This window comes from Brugia malayi (genome assembly GCF_000002995.4).
Source record: "Brugia malayi strain FR3 genome assembly, contig: Bm_v4_Chr4_scaffold_001, whole genome shotgun sequence".
NCBI lineage: Eukaryota > Metazoa > Nematoda > Chromadorea > Rhabditida > Onchocercidae > Brugia > Brugia malayi.
In genome coordinates, this window is record NW_025062478.1 from 8,557,907 (window position 1) to 8,571,090 (window position 13,184).

At 29.2% G+C, this 13,184-nt stretch overlaps 1 protein-coding gene across 3 annotated transcripts; it reads right to left on the reverse strand.

Moving 5' to 3' along the window:
- Positions 1 to 1,651: 1,651 nt before the first annotated feature.
- Positions 1,652 to 6,683, reverse strand: Bma-dkf-2 (Uncharacterized protein; the record flags this gene model as incomplete). Of its 3 annotated transcripts, none has more annotated exons than XM_043082153.1 (10): positions 1,652 to 1,783; positions 1,961 to 2,153; positions 2,456 to 2,531; positions 2,964 to 3,048; positions 3,271 to 3,369; positions 3,820 to 3,981; positions 4,086 to 4,192; positions 4,761 to 4,874; positions 5,060 to 5,248; positions 6,398 to 6,683. In XM_043082153.1, 10 exons carry the CDS (start codon positions 6,681 to 6,683, stop codon positions 1,652 to 1,654), a joined length of 1,443 nt encoding a protein of 480 aa, XP_042938087.1. The 3 variants fall into 3 exon arrangements, with proteins under 3 accessions (XP_042938087.1, XP_042938088.1, XP_042938089.1); XM_043082154.1 differs by having other exon boundaries at positions 6,398 to 6,455; XM_043082155.1 differs by lacking the exon at positions 6,398 to 6,683 and having other exon boundaries at positions 5,060 to 5,168.
- Between the last annotated feature and the right edge of the window lie 6,501 nt (positions 6,684 to 13,184).

Here is a 13,184-nt window from a genome sequence, read left to right on the forward strand (position 1 = left end):
GAGTCAGAAGTTGCAGAAATGATATTTTTTGAACTGATCAGAAACGTCTTCGTTTTTAAAAACTAGAATTTTTATGATAACAATAATATTAAAAACGACTACAGGAATCTAAAAAAAAGTGGAATAATTTGTATCACCCTTTTCCTTTTCCCTTTCCCTTTTTTTCTGATTCTTTCCACCGTCGTTTGAAAGCAAAGCAGAGTTGGTAGGACATCTTGAGACCAGTCTAAAAATCATAAGTAAAATCCTCAAAATTCATTGCTAGTTATTACTGTACGATTTTTTTTTTCGAACACACAGTTTGCTTTAGCAAATGTCTTGTATATGATTTAGAAAAAGCTGTATGGTATTTGTGTCAAGCAAAAGTTAAATCCTTCTCGCTCGCTTCGTTCTTGTCGTCAGCTATCTGAACCTGTATTGAGTTTGCATATCATCGATAAGGTGGTTTATAATGCAAATTTCATTACGTCTGTTTTGAAAAAGGTAAACGCAATTTTTTGTATTAGGTCCTATTTCGGTACGTGCACAAATGCGTTTCCAGTTCTAATTAATTCAAACTTGAGTATATTCTATTCCATAGTACTTCTCGTAAATCATAAATTCTGCCCGCTATTTATGGAAGGAAAATGTACTTTAAGGAACTAGAATTTTAATAACAAATAAAGAAATTTCGTCAATTACGATGTACTGTATGTGAAACAACTCTTTAGACAGTTCAGTCGTTATCATTCTGATTGTGCTCAATAGCTGCTGAAATTGCTGTCAAATAATTTTCTATTGAAATTCACTACAAAATGCTACGTATTTTATTGTTCAACTGAAAAAGAATTAAGAGAATTGAAGCGAGAATATCACGTGGAATATTTCTAAAAGACTGAATCAATTCATAATGTAATCGAAATCAAGTGTAAACAATTTTTGGAGATGTTATGTCATTACTTAAATTTCCTGAGACATTATTGCATTTTATTGTTATAAAATTTTGCAAACGTACACTACGAGTGAAATTTGACGTTGATGGTTTCATGCTGTTGCGACATATTTAACATTATTTGTTAGTGATAAGTGTCTCCCGATCATTCGTCGTTAATATAATGGGACACATAAATTTTAAATTCGATAGAGAGGTTTTTACCTACTCATGATGCTCCGATTTGATTTGACTTTAAGCTGATGCAATAAAAAATAGTCAGTTCTGTAAATAGTTCTTATTTCGTTTCTTTTACGCACCTAAAAAGATAATTTAAAACTAAAGATATCTTAACGACTACTATGACTGAATAAAAGATGCAGACTTTCATGTATATAATATAATTCATATCTTCAAATCCTGTAACTCTAAAACTGAAGTTGCGTAAGCATATCAGAAAGTGGCTATCGATTTGGGCTAGACGTGCTTATCGTAGTCATCTTACCGATATAGTCTAAAAATCTATCTCCATAATAAGGGTCGATAAAACTTAGAAGGAATGTTACAAACCAGGGTGGCCGGGTTTTAATTTAGTGTATTGAACTCCAATATTTTTTGGACTTTTTTTTTTTTTTTTTTGGGAGATCAGGCATGCACTCCCTGCTTATCAAGTTGTACTGAGTGCAAATTAGATGTAAAAAATTAGTTTCATTCCCAGTATTAAGTGGCTCCGACATATTTCTACAAATAACTAGGTTTCAGGCCTAGCTCATTCTCATAATTGATCCATCGGGCATCATCTGATTCATGCGTTAGAAATCGTCCACCAACTTCTTTTTCCAAAGATCGTAGATCCGACCAAAGTTGATATTTCTGAAAAGCATCCATAATAACGAAATTTCATGATTTTTCGGGACAGTAGTTTTTTTTTTTTTTTTTTTTAATTTGTAAATATAGTCGAGAAACTCCAAGCATTTCAAGAACCGATAAATATCAGAGGAAGTAAAAAAAAAACAAAAATCGAATAGACAATGTCATTAATGCGCACACCTGCAGCCAATTATGACTTAGCGCTTTAAGCACTGTTAGTCGCTTGCTCATTTTAACTTGCAGTAAATTATGGACGAAATCGATTGCTACAGCTGTAATTTCGCACCACGGGTTCATCGGGTACATGAAATCGGCATTCTGGATTTGGTCATTTATGTCCTCATCTTCATTGAATGGAAATGTGCCGGACAAACTAAAAAATATTTCAGCTGGAATGTTGAAATGTAGTGCACAACAACAATAAATTTCAAATATGAATGTTGTTAGAATGATAATAGTATCTTTTAAATTATTGTCTTATCTAAACAGAGAGTAAAGTGCAGATGAGTGGAAAAGATAAATTTTATTCTAATAGAATACAGTACTGCTTTAAAATTATTCATCTTAATAATGGGTTATTTTTTAATTATGGAAGAAGTATTAAGAATTTTTACTAATCTCACTTTTAGATCATCTAAAATTTTTAAAGAAGAAAATTCGAAAGTCAAAATTAACCTGACGTAAACGATAACACCAACGGACCACATATCTAATGATCGATTAAAGCCTTTATTACACAGCACTTCTGGGGCTTAAAAAATCAGCAGCCAATCAATGAATTTCATATAAAGTGATAAAGTAAAATTAACAATGTATTTCATCTTGATCACTGCAAAATGCTAGCAGTCGATATACATAACGGCATCTCAACATTAAAGAGAACAACTATTGCAGAAGTTTTGCGAAAATATTGTGATAAGCCATCTCAATTGCTTCCACGCTTGATTAGACTTTCAAAAAAGAATAGTTTTTATATGATATATCAATTCACTTGAAATTTACAGCAGAAAATGGGGATTTTCGAAAATGACAAAAACGAAATGGTTTTTTTCTCAAAAATGAGAAAAATTTATAAAGAAAATAAAAAAAAAATGTTTCGTAGATTTTATTCTGACTTACAAATTCTTCCTTCGACAAGTGCCATATAATCAACTCAGTCATATAGGCTGAAGAAAGAACTAACCAAGATAGGCAGGTGTGCCAACAACAGATCGCCTAAATCCCCGTTCACCAATAATGCGAGCAAAACCGAAGTCACAGAGTTTTATCTAAAATCCAAATAACTGAAAGAAAATGTTGAATTTAGATCGTGGACTGAGCATTTTGTATTAACTATTTTCGGTTTCAGTACTATTAAAATTTTGAAGGAATAGAAGGAAATCAGAAAAAAACCTGAAGTATTTAAAAGAAAAATACCGTGAAATATTTTCTTGGAAATGACGGGACAAATAAAATTACGCTGTTATCACTGGAGAATAAAAAAAGAATACCTGAGGGAAATCCGAATCCGAAGTTAACAAAATATTTTCCGGCTTCAGATCACAATGTACGATATTTAAACTGTGAAGATAACGCAATGCAATGAGTATCTGGAAAAGAATACAAATTTAATTTACTAAAATGATTTCCAGAGCTACAGCAGTTCATCCATTCCATCTATATGATTCGATGAATAGTAGAAGTGTAGGATGATAATGAACTTTAATTAGGAACAAAATGGCTCTACTTAATTATGTTTCTATTCCGTATGTTTAGAACAATGGGATTTGATTGTAGATTTTTGACGCCAAGTAGAACTAAGTAAAAATTAAGTAAAAAATAAAATTTATTTTCGAGTTCTTTAATTTCATCAAAATTAGGATTGCCCACAATAACAGTGTTTCAGATTTTTTTTTAGAAAATTTGTTATTATGCGAAGCGGTATAATCGATTTGATTAGAAATTTAAATCTTGTAATCGGTCAACAGAATCAGAAACCGTATTCTTCTTATAATCAACTTTGAGTTGATCAGGAATTGAGAGACTTTGACAATCTATACCTGATAAACAAGAAACTGTGTAACCCGTTCGGACAACCTCCCTCTTTCACTACACAAAATCATCTCCAACATATCACCCTTAAGCTTTTCCATTACAACGAATATTCGATCTGTAGTTTCCAGCATTTCCTGGAATGCCACTACACCCGGATGTTCAACTTTCTGTAAATTCAGAACAGAATTGAATTTTTCTTCATAATTATAGAAAAAATTAAAAAATTTAGGCTTGAAAGATTTCTGTTCTATACACTTAACCAAAATCTTACGCTCAAAATATCAACTTCGGTTCGAAGAGCTGCTTCTTTATTGTTTGGAAATTTCATTTTATTAATCAATTTTACAGCAACATGTCTGCCTGTTTTCCGATGAATTCCTGGCCAATAAACAAATAAATAAACAACATTCACAGATAAATTTAGTGAAATATGAAAATTTTTCGAACAATTCATTAAATGTTTCCAAAACTTGACAGTTTTCACTTTAAATTCTGAAAATTTCTTCAAATATTCTTCAAACGGAATTTCTGCGATCGAGTTTAGATCACATAATCTTACAATTTCACACTTATAAACTTGAAAATTTATGTTATGTATCAATGAATTTTGGCTAATTTTTACTCTGTTTGTTAGCAATCAGTTTATTAATGCTTTTTTAATGGAAATTGTGAGTAAATATGCAATTGAAACCTGATATATTTTACAATAATTTCTTAATTTAAAGAACTTCACTAAGTTTCTGGAAATTTGGAAAATAATGCTTTAAATCAATAATAACACATACGCACCTCGACTACTTAAATACGTAGTCCACTAAACAGTCTACATATACATTTCCTTGAATTCCTCACAGAAGAATACTTGAATTTTAATATTAAATGAAGTTTTATACGTGTAATGAATGAGTTTAAATTAAGGAAAAATTCTGATAATTTTAAAATAGACCTCCATATACAGTACCAAATTGTCCAGAACCAAGGACTTCATCAATGAAAATTTGATAACGTTGTGAAAAATCTTGCTCATCCCGTAGTTGTATACCTAATTGACCCATTTCATCTAAATATAAGAGTGATAAAGTTAGAAAGCAATTTCAAATAAAAAAATGTTATCAATCTCAAATGAAAAATGCAGCACGAAATTTAAATTCAGTTAGCTCATAAGCCATCTGTATAGATTATGGCGGCGAAAAATTTTATTTAATGGAATGTAAAGTGAAGCTTAATATAATTTTGAAGAAATGCCTTCAGCAGAATTGTTGAATTGTATATTTTTGGACTGTCGCTGCTGACCACTGTCCATGCTTCCAGGCTTGTGTACACTAACTGCACTTTTTTGTGGTGTAATCGGCATCAAGGCTTGTTTAATAGCTGCTGCCCAAGCCACCAATACATCGGTACCTTCGCAACAAGTATTCTTGGTTGGATCGCCAGCTAAGACATAATTGATGATTTAATGTGCCATCTGCATAGTGAAATAGAAAACAGTGATTTCCGTTAGTAAATACCTTCGCTTTGTTACGTAACATAAATTACATTTTGGTAAATTAAAAAAACTCAAACCACTAATTTACACTCCCTTTAATTTTTTTTTTTAAAGCAGAAGTGTGTATTGCTTCGAGATATAGCTCCATTCCTAACAAATTGTTATATTTTGGAATTAAAGTCGATTTTTAAGTTTAAAAATTATTTGAAAATACATGATGCGTTGGTCTGGTAAACAGAAAATGAGAACGAGTTCTAGCCTATGAAAAATCCTCAGTTTGGAGGATTAAATTTGCCCAAAAATTATATCTGTATTTTGTCTTTACTCTCAAATAAAAACTTACCTTTTATTTTCTACAACCTTAAATTTGATTCTAAGTGTTTACATAGCTGAGGAATAGATTGGAAAGTGGTATTAATTAAAATTTCATGATGGCTCAAAAATTACTGTACATTGAATAACTTAGGTTGATTTCTCGTCAAAACGGTAGTTTTATTTATCACAATGATCTTAAATTGCTGAAGTCCACTTACTCATTTCAATTTCATAAAAACTGGCTATGATATAGCATTGAACATCTTTTGAGCAATGTTATTTCAGTTATCAGCTGTATTGGTATAGAACAATTTTTTTATTCACAGAAATATTATTGTTAGATATGGGCAAATCAACTAATTATTAACTTATTAGAAAAAATATTCTTTTAACCGATCTCTCGAGATGCACGCTGTAAAGCGACCGGGAACAAAATAATTGAAAACATGAAATTCTCAAATGCTTCATCCTTTTGTATCAATATCATCAAGCTTATCGACAGATTGCTACGTTTTTGTGCTGCGATAATAATATATAACAGAATTAATTTGTAGAATAGGAAAATTAAAGAATCATAGGTTGAAATTCTAACTTTGCTTAAATTTAAAGTATAAAAATAACTTTGCATTTTTTTTAAAAGAAGCAAATTTTCGAAGTATTGAGATCAAAGTTTAAGCTTCCTAAATTATTCAGCATATGCCATCTTTGAAAAAGAGTAATTGTAATGTATTTGGAAATATAAGGAAGTATACGGAAACGGAAATAGCCATAAGTAACGCTACCAGTCTGTTTGTATTGTGGTAACAAGCGCTGCATATTTGTGTTATCGACAGGTTTCATCCGACGACATCTCAGGTGAACTCGTGGAATATCGGTGCAACTAGACCATAAGAATTTATCATTAAATTGTCGATGGTTATATGATGACGGGGGTAATGTACCAGTATTGATGCTACAACTACTAGTATCAGTAGTTGTGACACTCCCTGTGCTATATTCTTGAATAGACCTTTGCACACCTGCAAGGTATCGTAACGCCGGTGTAAAATGGATCAGCGGATAGTACATTGGTCTGTTCTATCATGGCACCACAACATTAACATATTCATAGCCACGACAATAACCTTCAAATAGTGACATTTTTTAATAAGTATATCTCGCAACAAAGCAACTATACCCGCGAAAAGTTTATGATAAGAAAAACAAAAGGAAAAAAAAGTGCAATGGAAGAAAGTAAAAAAATAAAAATATTGCTTCCAAAAAGGATCAAAATAAAGTAAAAGTCAAAAGTGTTTGCATATGAAAGTTTCATTTTGTTATATCTAATATGTAGAGATAGAAAGAAATTTTTAAACCACACTTGCTAAAAAATGAAAATGACACTGTTTGTAATGAAGAGAGGCAGTTTGTAAATGAGATATATCTCTTCTCGATAGTCAAAAATAAAATCTAACTTAGATAAATTTCTGTTACAATCCAGAAAATCATTCTAAAACCACAAAAATTGGATTTGTTAATCTACAAAAAATGATACAAAATCTTTACCTTTGAAAAATAATTGGTTTAGAAAAGCGATAACTGAAAATATTTTAGAAAAAATCAGAGCACTGAAGAGGAATGTATACTATGAACGCATACATCTCACGACCGTGCAAAAAGATGAGATGAAAATGATAGATTTTAAATGAATGGGAGGGATATTGCCTCTCCTTATAGCCATCAATTTAATTTTAATTGAAAGAAAGAGTGATATACCAGTAAGTCATCGAAAGTCTAACTATAGCAAAAAGCTATTAATTTAGATTTTAGGCCCAATAAAATTGATCAGTTAAGTAAATAAAAGTGGAATTTTTTCCTAAAATTACAATTCCTAATATAAAAGCACATGTTTTTCTTACAAGGTGATAACTTAATAGAGTAAGAGTGATAAAGGCGGTAGTTTTTAAAATTGAATGTGCCACACATTTGCTTTTTTTCTCACTTCAACTATCCCATATTACTGTGAACGAAAACCTTATATTTCTTCACATCTGAAATGATAACACTTGTAATTTCAAGGCAAAAGTAAAATTTATGATCAACAATACTTCGCTAGATGAATTCATTTGAAAAACAAATAAGAAATAATCTCATGCAGTTTATGTCGTTTTCACTTGTAAATAAAAAGAATTGGAAAAATTTCTTTCAAATATCCTTTTTTAAAATAATAATGGAAAGGATAGAATTTTAGCCGATGCAAATATCATGCGGTATGAGCTTTAATTTATCAACTACACTAGAGATCACATTAACGAGAAGCTATACTATTTCATGTGCTTGCAAGCTAACACATAAATATTTATAAATGAATCTTAATCTGCAACTTTGAATTAAAATTAAAAGTTTGATGATGGATGATAAACAAACCCTGTTGGTTAGTGGAAACGAAAGAAACAGAGGAAATACGATTGATCTTACTATGAAATACATTTAGCACATGCGAATTCAATATCACAAACAGATAAGCTTAATTACTTAATAAAAACAAAGTTTGAAGGTTTCGATTCGAATTTACCCGTATTTATCTATTCAAAATTATTCAGTTCAAAATTATAAATAACTAAATTAGATAGACTGAAGTATAGCAGCAATTCTCGAAGTTCCAGATTTAAATGATCTGGGAAAAATATTTTGAAAAATATCATTTTCCAATATGTTCAATTTTCATCAATGAAACTTCAAAAAAAAAAAACATTTGATTAAACATGAACGTAATTTGAAGAAAAAAATAAAAGTCATCCAGCGAGGAGTGTAAATTCAATGGAAATGAAAAGCAAATATAGTAAGGTCAATGATGACGTTGACACCTGTTATATCAGATGAATGTGACGGATCTTCGGTCCGTAGTACGGTCAGTACTATTCAACGGACTATCATTAATCAAATTTTGAATGTAATATTCAAAAACCACTAAATAGATTTTTTAAGCAAAAAGAAAAAAAGAAAACTATCGTCTCTCTCTCTCCCTCTTCCTCTCCCTATAGCTCTTTGCTTTCATTTCCACTAGAATATTACTTATTACAATCTCAAGTACTTATTCTTCCCAAACAAGAGAATAAGCATGTCGAATCTTTTTTCTCGTTCTTTGCCATTTTCAATCATTGATCAGTAATTCCTCAATAGATTTATATTTTTTTGTTATATATTAATCAATTGTAAAAGCATTCATAGATATTTTAGATAAACATTTTGTGAAGCAAAGGAAACTATCATAGATTTTATAACTTCAAAATTTCATGCAATTTTAAAAGTTAATTTAAGCGAAAATTAGAAAAAAACCATAATAGCAATTGCTGCTGTAAATTTTCATTCAAAACGTTTTATTTTTTATTTTTACTGCAAAATCATTGAGAACAATAAATATTTGAATCAGAATTAATCATAAACCAAAAAGTGACATTATAAAATTTCTGTGCCTAATATAACAAACAATATTGTAACAAGGATTAGTTTGCAATTGATATGATGTCACAAATCTAGGACAGTCCTTAATTTTGATATAGGTAAAATTTTAATATATTCATTTGCAACTCTTCTAAAGCATAATAGTTTCATATTTCTTACACCATTTTGATTATATGTAGATTTTGATTCCTAAATTGTGAATTTTTATTGTTCTGATCTATTTCTATCTACCACTTTGTCTAATCTATCTTTCTATTACTATAATCAGCAATTGATTACACTATCAGTTAATCTGAACCATGCAGGTAACTGAACTTTAAGTCATAAAGGTACTGAAAGTTGACAGATCATTCATCCATATAATTTCCAGACAATTATGCAGAAACTATTGAACTAAAAAATGTATGTGCAAACATTTTGTGCTTTCAGTTTCTCTTCCACAGAGATAATTATTCTGGATATAGCAGAGATTATTTCACTCTAAGCATAACAAGTTCTAGAAAAGAGTGCTGAAGATTAGCAGTCATTGAAAAAGACCTTTTCGCAATAAATAACACACCTGTTAAGAAAATACAAAGTATTGAGGAATGACCGATCAAATGATAAAAACTGATAAATATTGGAAAAGTAGAACAATAAAATTTTCGTTAATTTAATTAATCAGATGAAAGGGAATGAAAGAGATACAGAGAGAGAAAAGGTAGATAAAGGCACAAATGATAATTTAATAATTCAGTTTTTTAAAAACACTCTTTAATTTAGAAATATAGGTTTTTCTTCTAGTGATGGGATAAAAAACTCAATATATTATTAACCAAATAATTTCGCACCAAATTTCTAAATCCGAATGATCGCAAAAAAAAAAAGAACAAAAGTGGATCATGCAGTAAAATTCAACTACTATTCATTTATTAAATGACCAAAGTTTGATTCAGAATTAAAAAAGGCCACCTGCTAATGAAGTAATGGTTATTTCTTTTACTTAGGAAGGTATCTAAAGAATCGGCAGTAAAGGTTAATAAAATTGTTGATTACTGTTATTGGAAGAAATTAAGGAAGATTTTAATACTTTGTAATTATGATTACATATGCTTCCCTCTCGATTTTTATGATAACAAAGCTGTCCTGAAGTCATTTCCTTTTTTCCGGTAATTCATACGAAATAGCAGTCCATAAGGAAGCTCACATTACCATTTTATTCCGTAATCTAATGAATAAACTAGCTATCAACAAGTATATTTCTCTTTGCATTGGTTCTTAAGGAAAATAAAAACAAAATAGTAAAAAAACTATGGAGTTTATATTTATAACTAAAATAGTTTTGATGAAAAATTTTATCAATAGCCAAAAATTTAAATCACAAAAAATTGAAATAGTAGGAAAATTTAAAAATCTTGAAACTACTATGGACGGAATTTACAAAGGCACTGATAAATATATTTAAAGAAAATTAACTGAATTCATTCTCCATTCATTCCTTTTCACTTTAAGATAGATTTAACTGATCTTAATATCTGATTCCTTTATTCCTTAGTTCCAATTTTTTTTTTTCAAATTTTGTAAAATGCATTAAATTTTAACACTAAGATAGGCCACATTATTGAATTATAATATGATTTTTGGGGAATATTGAAGAAATTGAAATGAAAACATTCAACAATACTGAAAGAAAAAATTGTCTGAAAAATGATGAATCATCGGTAGAAAAAGTATGTGAAAGCCAAATAATTTGGACCATTTGCTGAAAAAGAGAGATCCAAAAAGAGTAACAAATGAACGATAAATGAAAAATGTACTAAACGATCCATTACATTTGTGTTGTAGAGCGGAAATTGACAGATATGCTTTTTTCATATCGAAATGAATGAATTGAGGGGATCAACTTTTAAAAGATTTAGGAATGAACTCTTTTAGCTCTCGCTAAACAATCTCATTATCATAAGTCAAAATAATAATAAAATAACAAATTTCAAACTTCTTTAAATGAATTTAAATGTTACAAATCTAAATCGTCACTTAGTTATGTGGTGATATGAAAATTAAAAAAGAAATTTCATGCAATTAGGAAATCTTTTGTTATAAGAAAGAAATTTCGAATGAATTCAAATAAAAGTGATTCTTACGACTTTTAAAAGTGCTTTCACTATTTTCTATTAGTGTTTAAATAAATGATTATTTATATAAACGGAATTTGATGGAAAAGATTAAATGGTTCAGCAGTACAACGTAGCGCATTTAAAGAAGCAGCGGTTTTTTTACAAATATTTTGGTCTTTTAGTTATGACAAAAAAGGGAAAAAGGCGTCATTTTTGATTTGACCTACATACAGCAAGAATGCTTCATCAAACATTCTTTACAAAAATGAAAAGTCAGAAAAAAGTTTGGAAAAAAGAGCTAAAATGAAAGGAAGCAGAGAAAGAGCGATGCAAAAGAATGTCAAATGGTTATGTCAGATGATAATCGGAAGTGTTAATAGAAAGAAATTGAATTAAACAATCCCCATTTTCGAATTTATTAATCATGAATCACATGCACAATTCTTTTGAATTCGGTAGATGTAACATCGACGACGTTAAGGTAATAGCAATAGGAACGTCAATGTCATTTCATATGAATATTTCTAACTGCCAAAGTTTATAGTATTCTTTGTTCTGTACAATAATAGATAGCATTAAGAGCCGAATTCAGCATTTATACCACTGGGCTATACTACCCGACATATCACGGAATTTCCCTCATATTATTGCTTTCTAACTTTCACAATACTGAGTATACTATATTCCTTGGTTTAAATCGACTACAAAATAACAAAAATATGTGAAGGCAAGATGACCAGAGTAGTCAGTAAGAGTTGCATGGTTTTATTAAAAGTAATCTTTGTACCTGCACCAATATTTAAGAAGTAGAAATGCCTTAAAGAACATAACTTTTGTTTGATTTATAACATTATTTATAAGAATTTTTGTCATGAAAAAACTTCGAATCAATGACTAGAATAACTTTATGAGAATTAATGGTATAATAATTTCTCCCGTTGTACCATTTCCATAATTTGAAAAGCTAAATCAGAAAATATATTATCAGCAATAAAGCTCACTTCATTTCACTCAATTCATAAGTTATTAGTGTGGAAAAAGTTGGAAATTGAAGAAATTGTATATAAAGACACATTACCATATGGAATAAAGCAAGAATGTATCATAAAAAATTCTTTGTATAAATAAAAAGTGAGAGAAAATTTTGGAAAAAACGCTGAAATGAAAGAAAGATATCTAATCAGAAAAGTAATCTTTGATTCACTAAATATGTAATGGAATATAAATCTTTTCTCAATGTAGATACTATAGAACAATTCCTTCCAGTTCATTTTCTGATATCTAATATGAAATAAGGGGAAGGTTAAAGTCACATGTCACAGTTTTATCGAATTAAGTCATTTGATACTAGTAAAATAATATAATCCATTAAAACATTTCAGGAATGAAACAATTAAAAAAAATTGTAGAAGGTATTATACCCTCTATATTTAATCATTAACTCATGGAAATGATGAAGTAAGCTTTAAACCATCTATTACTATCACTCATCTTTTATTTCAAAAACATTTCAAATAAATAAAAACAAGTCATATAGAAAAAGGATTCAAAAAAAAAAAAAAAGAAAAAAAATGGTGTTCGTCCTTATTTGGCATTTATTTTGCTTGTAACAAGAACCGAAGAAAATTTGAAAAAAAATTTTCGAGTTTCAAAAAATTAATTTCCAAAGTGGTAAGAAAATAATATGTAAAAAACAAAATTTATACATTAGCCAGAAAAAAATTAAAAAATGTACGTGTAAGAAGCGAGGAAAAAACTTCGCAGAGAAAATTAAATCAATGAGATATTTTGGTTATCATTGATAATGAGAAAAAAAAATGTAAAAAAATAATTGTGAGTTGACCTTATTCAGAAATTGAACTTCTGGAAAGACTTAAAAATAAGAAATTTTATGAAATTTCTTTAAATTTCTCCAAAATTTTCTTCTTATTTTCTCAAATTAAAAAACAAAATTTAAATAGGTCTGCACAAAATTCTATTTTTCATTGATTCACAATATTAAAAGTAATATTAATGCTTAAGAAATTGA